The 16,813-nt window shown below is 41.5% G+C and overlaps 1 protein-coding gene across 2 annotated transcripts in view; it reads right to left on the reverse strand.

The window, feature by feature from the left end:
- The window catches only part of MOGAT1 (monoacylglycerol O-acyltransferase 1), a 39,879-nt gene continuing 23,066 nt past the window's right edge, over positions 1-16,813 (reverse strand). For both annotated transcript variants that reach the window (XM_075863972.1, XM_075863973.1), the window contains exons 3-7: positions 11,278-11,456; positions 10,079-10,283; positions 9,036-9,210; positions 7,748-7,947; positions 1-3,608 (exon numbers count right to left, since the gene is read on the reverse strand). In XM_075863972.1, coding sequence (XP_075720087.1) covers positions 3,454-3,608; positions 7,748-7,947; positions 9,036-9,210; positions 10,079-10,283; positions 11,278-11,456 — 914 coding nt within the window. In that variant the 3' untranslated portion in view covers positions 1-3,453. The remainder of the gene's footprint in view (positions 3,609-7,747; positions 7,948-9,035; positions 9,211-10,078; positions 10,284-11,277; positions 11,457-16,813) is intronic.

A 16,813-nucleotide genomic window follows, 5' to 3' on the forward strand; every position in this document is an offset into this window, starting at 1 on the left:
AGGATTTCAAAAAAGCATTTTATTATAGAACTCTTCGAGACATAACATAATGGAGTAGAGGAGATGGGACGAGCTACAGCTTGTATAATATAATGTCCTTTTATGTATTCACAATATATTTGCCATAGGAATTATTTAAGAAAAATAGAATTGGTAGAAATAAGGCACATTGCAGTCTTGAAGAAAACATCATACACAATTTTTTTTTTAGCAATACTCTCCATGACAGAGGCGTCTTATTATAAGTTGGATATGAATGGTTTCCCTTTTCCAGCATAACGTTAAGTAAAATCTCCACTGGGAGACTAACAATTAAAAAGAGAGCATTCCTATATCAGTACAGGAAGGGCAGGTATTGCTATAATACCGCACTACTTCATATAATACCATTTCCTCTACAATGTTGCAAAATTGCCCAAAGCAAATGTGATGTAACATTTCGGATATAACCTCACTATTATCAGATAAATTTGGGAATTGTGCCACCCAGTGGTCAGTAGACAGAACACACTAGACAAGAACAGGTTTCCAGAATAATTGAAAGTTTCTCTTTTGCATGTATATTTTTTAGTTATTATTCAAATATATATTAGGTTGTTTTTTTAAGGACCTACTTATGGAACTGTACAGAATAAAGGTATATTTAATAAAGTGTATGTAAAAGTAACCAAAGGCATAGAGCTCCGTATAGATTTGGACATTGTTCTTCAGTTTACATATATTGGACCTATAAAAATATGTTTTCCTTTGAACTTTGTAACAATATCAAACCGCAGTCAGTGTATATAAACTTTCTTCATGTTGAGCAACAAAAATATTTTAAATCAAACTTTAAAACAAATCTCTAAAACGTGATCGGAATTTATTACATAACGCAAAATAATTGAAGACATAAACAGTCACTCTTCGTACTAGGACCAGTGCACATTGCGGCCACGTGGCGTTAGTATGCCGCATGACTAAGAACCGTATTGCAAAACCATGGCAATTCGCTGTAAAACCACGTGCAGTTTGAAAATAGAGATGACCTGTATGCAGTCATGATGCATTAACTGATTTTAGTATAAATGCACCGAAAAATCCAATTCGCAAGCCCATTTCCTGGCAAAAACATAGAATAAAAAAAACACACCAAAAAAGTCGGGTCCCAGTTGGGATGGATACGAGGATATATTTTTAAAGGGGTATTCCAGCAGAAAACATTTATTACCCATCCACTGGACTGCACTGCTCCTCAATCTAGCGATTAATTGGGGTCCTAGCGGTCAGACCTCCACCAATCTAAATTGATAAACTATCACGTTGATAGGGGATAGATATTTTCAACTGAAATACCCCTCTAAATCAATTAAAAATCAAATGGAAAGAATATTGTACATTGTTCCAGCAGACTATCCTCAAAATCCATGTAAGGAAATAAGGTAGGCCTCCGCGACACTTCTTGAAGCTCTGAAGTCGTTACAATCAGGGCCGAACTTACACTGGATGGTGCTCTATGTGGTACCTTCTGTTCGTTTTAGGCAAAGTTCATCATTGTTGTTGTTCTGCTCAGTCATAGGTGCAGAATACAGAAAATGACAAAGTGCTGAATCAGTCACATGACGTGCCCAATGGAACCCATTGACTTTGAAGGGTTGTTTCTGCAGCAAGCACATGGAGTTCTGCACGTTTCATTCAGATAAATGGAACGGTTTTCCAATTGCAGAAACTTCTGCAACATAATATTCCACCTTAATCGGTTCCGTTGTATTTCCGTCATGATGTCCATTTTCCTGGACAAATTAGCGCAGCACGCTGCTCTATTTTAAATGGGATTTTTGCCAGTAGCTGCGACGGAGGCTGCTAATGGAGCTTTTAATGCAGATTTGAACAAAGCCTTATAGGCATTAAAGGGATATTCCCATCTCGGACATTTACGGCACATCCACAGGGTATGCCATAAGATGTCCGATAGGTACAGGTCCCAAAGGTAGGATTTGCATCGATCTCTAGAAAGCGGCCCCTAACCCTCGTCCTAACTTCTGCCGCTGGGCTCTGGCCACTGAGCTGTGAGTAGGTCAGATTTTCCGGAAACAGCCGAGCCCATATGTTGTTTCCGGAACTGCCATAGAAGTAAATGGGTGTTCTGGAAACAGCACAGCAAGCTGCGCTGTTTCCGCAGCTCCTGAGTTGAGGAAACCGCGTAGGTCACTGTGCTACGTGGTTTCCGTAATTCCCAATCACTTCTATGGGAGTTTTGGAAACAGCTTAGCAAAACACACTCGTCGCTCATTAGAGCCCAGCGGCAGCAGGTAAGACAGGTGTCATCAGGCCTTGTTCTAGTGATAGGTGTAGGTCCCAGATCTAGCGGACATTTATGACATAACCTGTGGATATGCCATAAGTGTCCGAAATGGGAAAACCCCTTTAAAAAAATTGTGTTATTTTGTAAATGCATTGCATTACTTATCATGAACATCTCTTAAAGCCCACGGATGCATTCCGATTTCTACTAGTTGATACTGGGACCAGTTGATGTTTAGTCTATAGAGACACCCATAGTAGCTCACTTTAACCCCTCTAATGCCATGCTCTGCGGTACACTACATTCATGGCGCGTTTATTTATTGTTTAAATTAGATTATCGTTCACAGCCACCTAGTGTAAAGACTACAAAGCCTAGAATAAAAATGACCAGAGGTAGCTCTGTGCAGCCATTGAAATAAGCAGGGAGTACTAGAAGATGTGAGCTATAGCGAGTGTAGAAAACTATGTATCATTATACATCACCATTGCTTTCACAATGCTACCTATGAGGTGTCATGCACACAACCGTAAGGGTTTTTACGGTTCGCAAATACGGATCCGATGGTACGGATACACATCTGTAGCCGTCCGGAATTGCGGAAGCCCCCGTAGACTTCTATAGCCGAGTCCGTGCCGCAATTGTAGACAAGAATAGGACATGTTCTACGGCACGGACACACATCCGTAAATATACGGAAAGGTGTCCGTGGCCAATAGAAATGAATGGGTCTGCAATTACGAAACCGTAATTACGGATGAAAACTACAGTTCTGTGCATGGGGCCTAAGATTTTTATGTACCGTGACTAATTATTATTAATGAGAATAATTGAACATCTTATTTTTAACATTTTTTAATGAGGATATTTGGAATGAATGAAATGGTAGGCAAAACTTTGGCAAATCCACTGGTAAACTAATCTTACCCGGAGGCTCAGTTAGTAAGTGATCATAGCGCTAACACTTAGCATTTCTGTTCATATATAAACAAGAAGTAAATTCTTCATAAATAGTGGCGTGTACTTTATGAATGAGAACAGCTATATGGGCAGCTATAGCAGAAAGTGCTGGGATACTACTGATCTGCAAGGATGAGATCCCATACTGGAGTCAAAGGGATTTCGCATCATTAAATCCAGTCTCACAAGTAGAGCCTCATCTATGAAGGTCATGTGAAGAGGAGACTTTTATGCTCTGGGATACCATACTTTCCCTTGTTTTCCTCAAAGAGATCCTGAAGGGATTTCAAGTACTTCTGATGCAGCTCTTCAATTTCTTCTTGTGTGGGATTTGATGTCTGCACCACTAGGATGGGTTTACCGACTGTTTAAGACAAATAAAAATCATATTAGCAGCTCGAGATATTTACTGGACAACTGAACAAGAGCAAAGACAGCTCTAAAGAAAGACTAAACAGCTGAAAGTCAGGTCAAGCTTATGGGTGGATGGAATTCAGATGCAAATGCCACGGCTTCTTTTGTGACAATCCCTTTGTGTCAGAAGAGTCCTAAGACAATAAGCTGATCCTGCTGCTCGTACCCCCAGCGATCACCTGTAAACTGTGGAGGAACCTGTCAGGGTAGGTTCACACGAGGGCGTCCATTACGGCTGAAATTACGGGGATGTTTCAGCCTGAAAACATCCCCGTAATTTCAGCCGTACCGGCATGTGCAGGCGCTTGAACGCCGCGTCAATTACGGCCGTAATTAGCGCTGCTATTCATTGGAGTCAATGAATAACGGCTCCAATTACGGCCAAAGAAGTGACAGGTCACTTCTTTGACGCGGGCGTCTATTTACGCGCCGTCATTTGACAGCGGCGCGTAAATATACGCCTCGTGTGAACAGACAAACGTCTGCCCATTGCTTTCAATGGGCAAATGTTTGTCAGCGCTATTGAGGCGCTATTTTCAGACGTAATTCGGGGCAAAAACGCCCGAATTACGTCCGTAAATAGGCCGTGTGAACATACCCTCAGTGTTAAATTCCCCTGCAGCGCCGCCACAGAGCAAATAAAGCATTACACAGTTGCTATTTAAATCAATAGGTACAGTGAAGGAAATAAGTATTTGATCCCTTGCTGATTTTGTAAGTTTGCCCACTGTCAAAGTCACGAACAGTCTAGAATTTTTAGGCTAGGTTAATTTTACTAGTGAGAGATAGATTATATTAAAAAAAAAAAAAAACTGAAAATCACATAGTCAAAATGATATATATTTATTTGCATTGTGCACAGAGAAATAAGTATTTGATCCCCTACCAACCATTAAGAGTTCAGCCTCCTCCAGACCAGTTACACGCTCCAAATCAACTTGGTGCCTGCATTAAAGACAGCTGTCTTACATGGTCACCTGTATAAAAGACTCCTCCTGTCCACAGACTCAATTAATCAGTCTGACTCTAACCTCTACAACATGGGCAAGACCAAAGAGCTTTCTAAGGATGTCAGGGACAAGATCATAGACCTGCACAAGGCTGGAATAGGCTACAAAACCATAAGTAAGACGCTGGGTGAGAAGGAGACAACCGTTGGTGCAATAGTAAGAACATGGAAGACATACAAAATGACTGTCAATCGACATCGATCTGGGGCTCCATGCAAAATCTCACCTCGTGGGGTATCCTTGATCCTGAGGAAGGTGAGAGCTCAGCCGAAAACTACACGGGGGGAACTTGTTAATGGTCTCAAGGCACCTGGGACCACAGTCACGAAGAAAACCATTGGTAACACATTACGCCGTAATGGATTAAAATCCTGCAGTGCCCGCAAGGTCCCCCTGCTCAAGAAGGCACATGTACAGGCCCGTCTGAAGTTTGCAAATGAACATCTGGATGATTCTGAGAGTGATTGGGAGAAGGTGCTGTGGTCAGATGAGACTAAAATTGAGCTCTTTGGCATTAACTCAACTCGCCGTGTTTGGAGGAAGAGAAATGCTGCCTATGACCTAAAGAACACCGTCCCCACTGTCAAGCATGGAGGTGGAAACATTATGTTTTGGGGGTGTTTCTCTGCTAAAGGCACAGGACTACTTCACTGCATCAATGGGAGAATGGATGGAGCCATGTACCGTCAAATCCTGAGTGACAACCTCCTTCCCTCCACCAGGAAATTAAAAATGGCTCGTGGCTGGGTCTTCCAGCACGACAATGACCCGAAACATACAGCCAAGGCAACAAAGGAGTGGCTCAAAAAGAAGCACATTAAGGTCATGGAGTGGCCTAGCCAGTCTCCAGACCTTAATCCCATCGAAAACTTATGGAGGGAGCTGAAGATCCGAGTTGCCAAGCGACAGCCTCGAAATCTTAATGATTTACAGATGATCTGCAAAGAGGAGTGGGCCAAAATTCCATCTAACATGTGTGCAAACCTCATCATCAACTACCAAAAACGTCTGACTGCTGTGCTTGCCAACAAGGGTTTTGCCACCAAGTATTAAGTCTTGTTTGCCAAAGGGATCAAATACTTATTTCTCTGTGCAAAATGCAAATAAATATATATAATTTTGACAATGTGATTTTCTGTTTTTTTTTAAATATAATCTATCCCTCACTGGTAAAATTAACCTAGCCTAAAAATTCTAGACTGTTCATGTCTTTGACAGTGGGCAAACTTACAAAATCAGCAAGGGATCAAATACTTATTTCCTTCACTGTATCTGTGCAATGCATAGACATGGAGTCCTCCAGAGCCAGAGAATCTTTGTAACCACTCTGTTCAGGCTAATAATGGTCAGAACAAAAACATTGACTAGTGGATAAAGCTTAACCAGAATGCATCAATGTGGAAACTGACTTTAACAACTTTAAAAAGAGTGGTGAAGAATTAGAAAGAAAAAAATAAAACAAAGATTAAAAAAATTTCCACAATGGAAATGGGCTGTACATGGTAATGAAGCTAATCCCTATTTTAGTGAATGAAGCGGAGGTACAACTCTAAGAACAGCCCATGGACAAGTGTGGAACGGTTTTGGAAACAAGCAGACGTGAACTTTTATTCTTGAAATATAACTAAAATCTAGACGTCCAGTTGTATAAGTTCACAATGTATATTGCTGCCAATATCACTCTATGCAAATGTTTCTGTATGTAGACAATTGTGAAGTTGTTGTCCAGGACTTTTACAGAAAATGATTAATATAATATGTGGAGGACATGGGGACAAGTGTTGTCACATGGTAAAAAGTACTTGGTTACTTAATATTTCGCTCTTATCCACCATTTACTGCTTTTTGGTATATACGGTTTTAATTACTGTAATATTTTTCTAAGACTATTTTAAAGTTACTTTATAAGGTTTTTATTTTGCCAGGTCCTTTTTTTTTCCATGACATTCTGTAGATTTCTTTATTTCCAAACTATCTTTATGCAGTCCTAACTTTTCACAGATGATGTATCCATTAGTGTTTAAATGAAAATTGTACTTTTATTCATTTTACATAAGTGAGGTACACAGCTTTTCTGTCATTTTCGATCATGTAAAGATTTCTTAAAAGGTTATCATCATCTTATATTTAGGTATACTAAATATGTTTAGGGAATTTTTTAATGTATTTTTCTTATTTTATTAAAGTGTAGCTAAACGTTTGACAAATTTCTGACATGTCATAGTGACATATCATAAGTTTGGATTGGTGGGGGTCCGAGCACTGAGACCCCCAGCAATCGCTAGAACGAAGCAGCTGAAATCCTCGGGTGAGCGCTCAGCCGCTTTGTTTCTGTTCGGCTATTTCCGGAAATAAATGTATCGGTGTATGGACTCAATAGAAAGTCTATGAGCCTGTACTCCGATACATCGGCTTTCCGGAAAAAGCCAAACAGACACGAAGCAGCTGAGCGCTCACACGAGCCCTTCAGCTGCTTCGTTCTAGCGATTGGTGGGGGTCTCCGTGCTCGGACCCCCACCAATCCAAACTTCTGACATGCCATTATGACATGTCAGAAGTTTGTCAAACGTTTAGCTACACTTAAGTCTTGAGCGGTGATTAGGTCCGTCAGAGTAACAGAACAAAAATACTGGTAGTGACTGTTCCGTTGCATGACGGACACCATCAGTGCCTAACAGAATCCACTGACTTTAATGGGTTCTGTTAGGTTTCCGTAATGTCCATGGAGTTTCCGGTAGTTTTGACTGGATCTGTGACGGAGGTCCCTAATGGAGCCTTCAGTGCAGAGGTGAACAAGCTCTAAAGTTCCTCAAATTCTGGTTGCAACAGTTTCATAAAGTGGGCATGCTGTGGATTTAAAAATGTGCAGCATGCCTACAATCTGCAGCCGATTTTTTTTTTACGCTGCGAGTAAATAGGGTTTGTCAAAACCCTTCTCACTAACATTATACGGTACTTCGCTGTGGGATTTCAATGCAGATTCTGCAACAAATAACATGCGATGTGTGAACATAGCCTAATAGGTTTTTAAAAGCAAGTTTTAGCGCTCAGTTACTAAGTGCATTTATTGTTCACCTACCCACTGTGTGAATTGGTTTCCTGAAGGGCAATACTCCAAAGCTATACTGGAAGATCCCACGTGCATGAAAGAGGGGTAGGGCAAAGCCCATTATTTTCTGAAACTTCTCTTGGACACTACGTAGCAGAGACCCTTTTGGATTCGATACCTGGAAGAACAGCTCGTTCTCTCCAAAGGAGAACACTGGCACCAAGTGGGCACTGAAAAGGAAACAGCAAAGTTATTCTGAGTATACTTTAAGGACCCCTGGCTGTTGTGTCCCCACATTTTTTGAAAGGGGTTATTTTGGAGAATAACTCATGTACAAAATAAATGTTTTTTACAGTTGATAGTGAAGGTGAGAACTGAGCCAAGACTCTCAAAGTCAAACAATGAAATTTTTTCTATAAGTCTGTAAATGTCATTGAGCGCGACTCATCTATCAAGTTTTACCGATACTTTTCTACATAGAAACGTTTTTGAAAACAATGGCAAGTCTGATCTGAACCCAGCAGAAGCGTCATCAATAGAGTGTATGCCCGGCTGATGAATCTAGAGTACACTGCACTAGGGCAAAGACTGGCACACCCTATAAACATATAAATTTCTCCCCGCATAATAAGCCTTCTCCTTTAATAAAAATGTATGAATTAGCGCTCAGCTGGCATCTAATCTACAAACCCCCTTTCTGTACATTAGTAGCCTAAGGCCCATTCACACAAGCGTATCAGATTCACGCGCGTGAAAAACGTGTGTGAATCTGGTCTGTGTGTGTTGCGTTATGCATCAGTGTATTTTGCGAGTGGCATGCGTTATTCACGCACTCGGAAATCACATTGTTTTTCTTTTTTCAATCAAATTGATGCGCAAAGTGTGGTTTTCACGCACCTATAGACTTCAATGGGCGCGTAGGTGCGTGAAAACGCACCAATATGGGACATGCAGTGAGTTTCACGCAGCGGACTCTCGCTGCGTGAAAACTCACGAATGTGTGAACGACCCTATTGAAATCAATAGCTCCGTGTTGTGCCCGTGATTTCCATCCGCAGCACACGGACGTGATTCACGCTCGTGTGAATGGGGCCTTAAAGCTTTTTGCTCCATTCAGTTCCAACACATTAGTATCTGCTGGGTGTCACACTGACAAAGCCCATTGTTCTTGTTCTATGGCTGGGAGGAAAATGGAGAGAGAATCTTGCGAAAAGCCTCCGTGCTTCCCAAACTAAATTAATATTATAAAATTTGCCTCTCCATTATAGCAACTTCAAGGATTTGTAATCCGGCACTCATCACGGACAAGGAAACCCACCCTCTCTTCAATGCCACTTTGATGAACCCCTTCCTCTTCAGGATATGGAGGGTCAGATTTCCAGGGTGTGCATCCAATGATTCCTCAGCACCCCCAATTACTATAATTGCAGCGTTTCCTCCGTCTTCTCGGCTTAGTACATGTGTAACACTCTTTTTGGATGCAGACACCAGACCTTTAAAACACAGTAAACAAATAGATGATACAATGTGGTGTATAAATATGTGTAAAGCATTTGTATGTTATCCACGTACATTGCTAACTCGACTGTGCAAACAATTTTGCCATTATATTAGTAATTTTCTCCAATGTAACCAACAACCACCTAATTTCCCTCTCAGACATTCACAGACAGCGTATGAACCTATTTGTATGTAGAATAAGAGGAAACTGGAATAACTAGAAGGATCACATGTAAATGCATGCCCAATGTCAGCAATGCTAATGACTGGCATTGCCCTACTGTGCCCTTTACAAGTGGTGATGCCATGTGACAGGTTCACTTTAGGCAAAAAATAAATAAGATCACGTCTATCTGCTAGTGTCACCCCCCCCCCCCTTATGTGCTTTAGACTGGTAATGCCAATGCCTTTCCTTATTTTTTGTGCATTTTGTCAAGATTTCACTCTAGCGTTTGGCATGCACTGTATATGTCCTGATACTCTTTATAGTGATACACTTATATTAAGAAATAACTTTTTTATTTACTTTTTAATTCCAATGACCGGTCATTGGGAGTCTCCGAGCAGAGAACTCTACATTGATGTCTGAAAGGCGTACAGGCACTACTTTGGCTGTGATTGGAGGAGAAGTCTGCAACTAAGAATCTCCTGTCAAAATCAATCTTTCAATTGTAATGGAAAAATAACCATTCCTGCATTCCTAAGAACGACGATCGATTTTATAGGTGTCAGAGCAGTCATTTATTTACCAGGTGCCAAGACCCCTCTGCATTGGTGGGGTTCCCAGCTCCTGAATCCCCACTGACAATCTCCTGACATATTAAAGTGAAGAACGACTTTAGTACTCTGTATTATACTTACCCACAGACATGGCATACTCTCGAAAGAAGGGGCATCGGAACCAGAAGGGTAGTATGTGCAGGTAAGGGGTCAATCTTGGAAAAAGCTCTTTAAATCCGGTGTAGTTGGTGCAAAAGTTTCCAAAAGCCCCAGCAACAAGGACACCGTGAGGATGGAAGCCCAGGAGATAATTATGCTGGGGATCTAAATCCGCTGTCTTGATCACCTGGAAAAATAGCGCAGCAGGGAGTATTTACTATATGGCAATGACAAAAAGCACAGGTTAATCTCGGAAAGACGGACGTCAGTGTACTTATAATTCCTGTGGAACTACTATCTCATAACCCTTTAGTAAACAGTCGATTTTAGACCTTAACAATCAGGCCATTTTTTCAGTTTTTTCCTTATGGAACTTCAAAAGGCATATTTTTTTCATAGACATAGCCGTGTGAAGACTTGTTTTTTGCGGGACAAGATTTTTTTTTTTATTTTTTTTAATGGCTTCATTGTTTTGGACATCAAACGCCATAAGTTAAAATGTCAAATTGCGATTGATCATTGGCCTAGTCTGGGCTTCCATTGATGGGATGCAGATCTGTTGTTTGGCATGAATGACTTCACAGATCTGCACCCTGACAATGACCACAAAAAAAAAACCCACACGGCAGATCTCCTTCTCCACAGATATCTTTGGTCGTGTCTGTCACGCTGCCGACAGTCATTAGAACATGGCCCTCAATCTGCCTTTTGGGCCATATAAAATCTCTAGTGTATGGCCAGCTTTAGACAAGCAGAAAGGATATCCATATGCATTCAGCACAGGTGAATGGAGGACATGGCACTTTCCCCTTTCTTGTTTATTAGAGGGCTGCTCAACCCACCTTCAGTTAGAATAACAAAAAGCATGTTTGCTTATGTAGAAGATTGCGGATAGTGATGTTACTAGTGCACCAGAATAAAAAAAAATAAAAAAACCACAGACTTCGGTATTAAAAGTTTTGTCGGAATAATCCCTTTCCTTATGCCCAACCGGTTAGCCAGAGAAAGGAGCTGCTCTCGCTCTTGACAACTCTGCATGACCATGTTTTACACGGTTACCTCTAGATTAAATAAATGCCCTTTAATACTACATTTGGCTTAAAGGGAAATTATGTAGAATAACTGCAATACAAGGAATACTGTATACAAAAAGTTACCTATGATTTCCTTTACTAGATTACCTTTATTGGGAAATAATCCTTGAAGTACCTCCAGACTGTCCAGTTTCGTACCCACTCACACCTGCGTCCTCCAGCCTGTGGTGTCTCCCAGTCAAGGTACAGCCAGAGCACATAGATTGCCACCACAAGCCAGAATCTTGCAAGAACCAACAGGAGGAACAATCCCACACAGCATTGTGCTACAGAAAGAGAAGCATGTTGAATGGTTAACAAAGATCGGAGACGTCAGACCATGACACTACAAATGGGGAGGGATTCTTTTGGGGAGTAGTTTATCCTTTTTGTCTGAAAACTAGCAATATTATAAACCCATTACTAGACTCACTAGTGTTCCTAACGCATGACATTTGAAATAATAATACGCATTCAAAAACAGAGCCTTGTGTTTCCATCATCTACTAATTTACCTAAACCTGATGTCCCCGTTACAGTGGGTGGTACTACCATTACTCCTATTATGCACCAGGGTTGCCAACCTCCACTTCAGTAATTTCTGGACAACTGAGATAAACATCACTGACAGACCAAGATTTGCCTGTGCACTGTGCAGTGTGCTAGCAGTGACTCACCAATCACAACCCCACTTGTAGCTTTCCCACGCTAACTTAGGAGTCCGACTCACTCACCACTCATTCCACCCGTATTACTTCTGTATTGCAGTGTATTATGCCTGTCCGTGTAAAACTGACAGGCATCTGCTAAGTCATGCCAGAGGCATGACCTAGCAGGCATTTACTACAGGCAGACCTGGGGGCCTTTATTAGGCCCCCGGCTGCCATCGAAGACACAGACACTCGGCAATCTTATCGCCGGGTGTCAGTGGGATGAGAGGGAGCTCCCTCCCTCTCTCCAAAACCACTCAGATACGGCGCCGGATCTGAGGGGTTAAACGTGTGAGATCGATACGAATATCGATCTCACCCGTTAGAGCATGGATGCCCCCAGCCCTCAGCTACCTCTGGTAGGTGAGAGCAGGGACATTTAATGGCTCCCTGAAGTGTTTATTTATTCCGATGCAGCGCCGTAAAAAGGCTATTGCATCGGAATAAAGCCTGTTAGTGGCCGCCGTAAAAACACTATGGGGCGGTCACTAACGGTTTAAAGGGAACCTGTCACCAGCATTTCACCTATTGAACTTTACTTATCCCTCACTGGCCGCTGCTGCCAAAAGTTCATTGCCGTTATCCTGTCTCCTAAACTCCACCTTGGACTGTAAATAACGGTCTGCAAACATTTTGCGCTTTCTATCGTAATAATCCGGTGTCCCTTTGTGCGCACACACCAGAAGAGGACATCAGTGCACAAGCGTGAGATATTGTGTGCTGGGGGAAGGCAAGGAGCGGTCAATCAAAAGTAAAGAGGCGGGGTAAACTCGGAAAGACATGAGGAATGAAGATATGACTCTTATGCTCATTAGCATATGGTGTGAACATACTAAAAAACTGAATACTAAAGCTACAGAGCCGACAATTATAGGTTATATAGAAATGATTTTTCACCCACTACCACCAGGTAGTGCTGGTTTAATAGGTGAAATGCTGGTGACAGGTTCCCTTTAACTCCTCATATTCAATCACTGGCACACTCCAGTCACCTTCTTCTCAAAAACATCTCCAGAATCCGCCCTTTTCTTGCTGTGGAAACAGCCAAAACACTTGTCACTCTGATTTATTCTCGTCTTGACTACTGGAACTCATTACTAATCAGTTTTCCACTCACTAAACTCTCCCCTCCCCAATCTATCCTCAATGCAGCAGCCAGGTTCATATTTATGACCAACCGCTACACCAACGCCTCTACTCTGTGCCAGTCACTGCATTGGTTGGCCATTTACTTTGAAATACAATTTGAAATTATGACTCTCACCCACAAATCTCTCCACAGTGCTGCACCTCCTTACATCTCCTCCCTCATCTCTGTCTACCAGCCTACTAACGCTCTACGTTCTGCCAATGACCTTAGATTAACAACCACCAAAATCTGAACCTCCCACTCCTGTCTCCAAAATTTTTCCCATGCTATACCAGTCCTCTGGAATGTGCTACCCCAGACAATAAGATTATTTCCCAACATCCACAGTTTTAAGCGTGCCTTGAAAACACCTTTTAGACAGGCCTATCACATTCCCTGATCTGACTTTTTACTTTTACCCCCCCCACCCTACTACATTAATTCTCAGACTCTGATCCGTTCATTCAGCATTATCCTCCAAACTCCTTTCAACTTAAAGAGGCTCTGTCACCAGATTTTGCAACCCCTATCTGCTATTGCAGCAGATCGGCGCTGCAATGTAGATTACAGTAACGTTTTTATTTTTTAAAAACGAGCATTTTTGGCCAAGTTATGACCATATTTGAATTTATGCAAATGAGGCTTTCTAAAGTACAACTGGGCGTGAATTATGTGTGTACATCGGGGCATTTTTACTTCTTTTACTAGCTGGGCATTAGGAATGGGAGTGTATGATGCTGACGAATCAGCATCATCCACTTCTCTTCAGAACGCCCAGCTTCTGGCAGTGCAGACACACAGAGTGTTCTCGAGAGATCACGCTGTGACGTCACTCACTTCCTGCCCCAGGTCCTGCATCGTGTCAGCCACATCGGCACCAGAGGCTACAGTTGATTCTGTAGCAGCATCAGCGTTTGCAGGTAAGTAGCTACATAGACTTACCTGCAAACGCCGATGCTGCTGCAGAATCAACTGTAGCCTCTGGTGCCGGTGTCCTCGCTCGTCCGACACGATGCAGGACCTGGGGCAGGAAGTGAGTGACGACACAGCGTGATCTCTCGAGAACACGCTGTGTCTGCACTGCCAGAAGCTGGGCGTTCTGAAGAGAAGTGGATGATACTTCTCGTCAGAACGCCCAGCTAGTAAAAGAAGTAAACACGCCCAGATGTAACACACATAATACACGCCCAGTTGGACTTTTGCAAGCCTCATTTGCATAAATACAAAAATGGTCATAACTTGGCCAAAAATGCTCGTTTTTTAAAAATAAAAACGTTACTGTAATCTACATTGCAGTGCCGATCTGCTGCAATAGCAGATAGGGGTTGCAAAATCTGGTGACAGAGCCTCTTTAATGACCAAGCCAGATTTGTTAAATCTGGTATGTCTGACGTTATCAGAGAATAACTCTGCAAAAGTTTTGAATATCCAAGTAATTCTGACAATGTTTTTTCGTCACATGTTGTACTTTATTTTAGTGGTAAAAGTAGACTGATACGATTTGCGGAAATTAATGAAAAAATAGAAAAATTGAAGAAATTTTGTAAAAATTATCATTTTTCCCTATTTTTCACTGCAATATGTCACATATGTACATACATACTGTACAATTTTTTTTATTAAATATATATTTCCATCGCTTTACTCTATTTTGGCAGCACTTTTGAAAAAAAAATAAATAAATTTGAGCAATTTAGAAGACTTACAATTTAGTCATGATTTTATAAATTTTGAAGTACATTTTGTTTTCCTGCACCAAGCCAGGTTTTCAGAGGCTCATAGGTGTCAGAATGGTGGAAACCCCCACAAGTGACAGCATTTTGAAAACTACACCCCTTAAGGTATTTATTAAGGGGTGTTGTAAGTATTTTGACCCCACAGTTTTTTTGTAAGAATTCATGCAAAGCAGGCGTAAAAAATATAATTTCACTTTTTTCATAAAAGTATCACTTTGAAGACCGATTTCTTTGTAAAGCGACCATGAGAATGAAGAAATACACCCAAAAATCTATCACCCTGTTTCTCCTGTTTTCAAAAATGCCCACATTGTGACCCTAATGCGTTGCCCGGACACACGGCAGGGCCCCAAAGGAAGGGAGCAACCGGAGGCATTCAGGTCTCATATTTTGCTTGAAAATGTTTTAGGCCCCACTGTATATTTGGAGAGGTTTTGAACTACCAGAACGATAGAAACTCCCCATAAACGACCCCATTTAGAAAACTAGACCCCTTAAGGTATTTATCTAGGGCTGTAGTGAGTATTTTGACCCCACAGTTTTTTGCTAAATTGAATGCATAGCAGGTGAAATAAAAAAAACAAAACACTTTTTATATAAAAGTATCACTTTGAAGACCGATTTCTTTGTAAAAGCGACCATGAGAATGAAGAAACACCCCCCAAAATCTATCACCCTGTTTCTCCTGTTTTCAAAAATGCCCCCATTGTGACCCTAATGCGTTGCCTGGACACACGGCAGGGCCCGAAAGGGAGGTAGCACCTGAAGACTTTCAGGACACACATTTTGCTTGAAAATGTTTCAGGTCCCATTACACATTTATAGAGGCACTGAGCTGCCAAAAAGATAGAAACTCCCCATAAATGACCCCGTTTTGAAAACTAGACCGCTTAAGGTATTCATCTAGGTGTGTACTAAGTATTTTGACCCCACAGTTTTCGCAGGAATTATTGCAAAGCAGGTGGAAAGAAAATTTTATTTCACTTTTTTTCACAAATGTGTCATTTTAAGGTCAGATTTCTTGTACAGAGGACATGAGAATAAGGAAATGCACCAGAAAATGTATCCCCCTGTTTCTCCTGTGTTCAAAAATATCCCCATTGTGGCCCTAATATGTTTCCTGGACACACGGCAGGACCCAAAAGGAAGGGAGCACCCGGAGGCTTTCAGGACACACATTTTGCTTGAAAATGGGAGGATTCTACTTTTCTAGATTGAGAAATAGATGTCCCTAACAGTTTCTACACCCTATGACTGTCGTGCTAAGAAAGCAGCTGTCCTGAAATCATGTCAGTCCATAGACATTATGTATATCAACCCGCTCTGATATATAGTAAGTTAGAGTGGGAAAATGTATTAAACTGTTGGCGGAAAAAGGCAATATATCCAAAAAAAAGGAGGAAGAATGTATCCAGCTATGTAGAAAACTAGAGCATGTTCACAGGATGAAAGAAAATTTGTAGGGCTGTAATGACTTTATTATTCAAAGTGACTGGTCATACAAAGTCTCTTTAGCTCCATCAATCCCTATATAAGGGACGAATGTGGCAAGTGACGCGGTACACCATAACAAGCCCCTGCCCGGCAAGGTAGGAACCGCCATGTGCACAAAACAACCTATCACCTGTAGAATATATAAAGGGGCAGTGTCCCACACCGTATGTATAGATACAGTAAAGGACCACTACTCCCCAAATTAATGTAGCTATTTCTAGAAGTATTTTCGGGTGTAAGAGGTCCACCAAAAACCCGAACAAAACTGTAATAAAGCCCATAGTGTATTGATAAGGACAAAACAGGGACTTATGCATAGACCAGGGTTGGAATGACAAGCGGAACAATAATATCGTGACTCACTTCGCTGTCCTCGTTTGCTGCAGACCCGACACCGTTTTTTGGGGTATTTTTGGTTAGATGTGAAGGGATGGGGTGTAAAAAATGTTTTTCAACAAGTCGGCGTACATCCTCTGACTCATGGACTACTCTCTGGTCTGCAGATTCAAATAGGAGATCTTCAATCACTTTCTCCTGAAATTTAAAGAATGTCGCCCTGCCCGCTGATTTTTTGT

Source organism: Rhinoderma darwinii, chromosome 4 (assembly GCF_050947455.1).
Source record: "Rhinoderma darwinii isolate aRhiDar2 chromosome 4, aRhiDar2.hap1, whole genome shotgun sequence".
Classification (NCBI taxonomy): domain Eukaryota; kingdom Metazoa; phylum Chordata; class Amphibia; order Anura; family Rhinodermatidae; genus Rhinoderma; species Rhinoderma darwinii.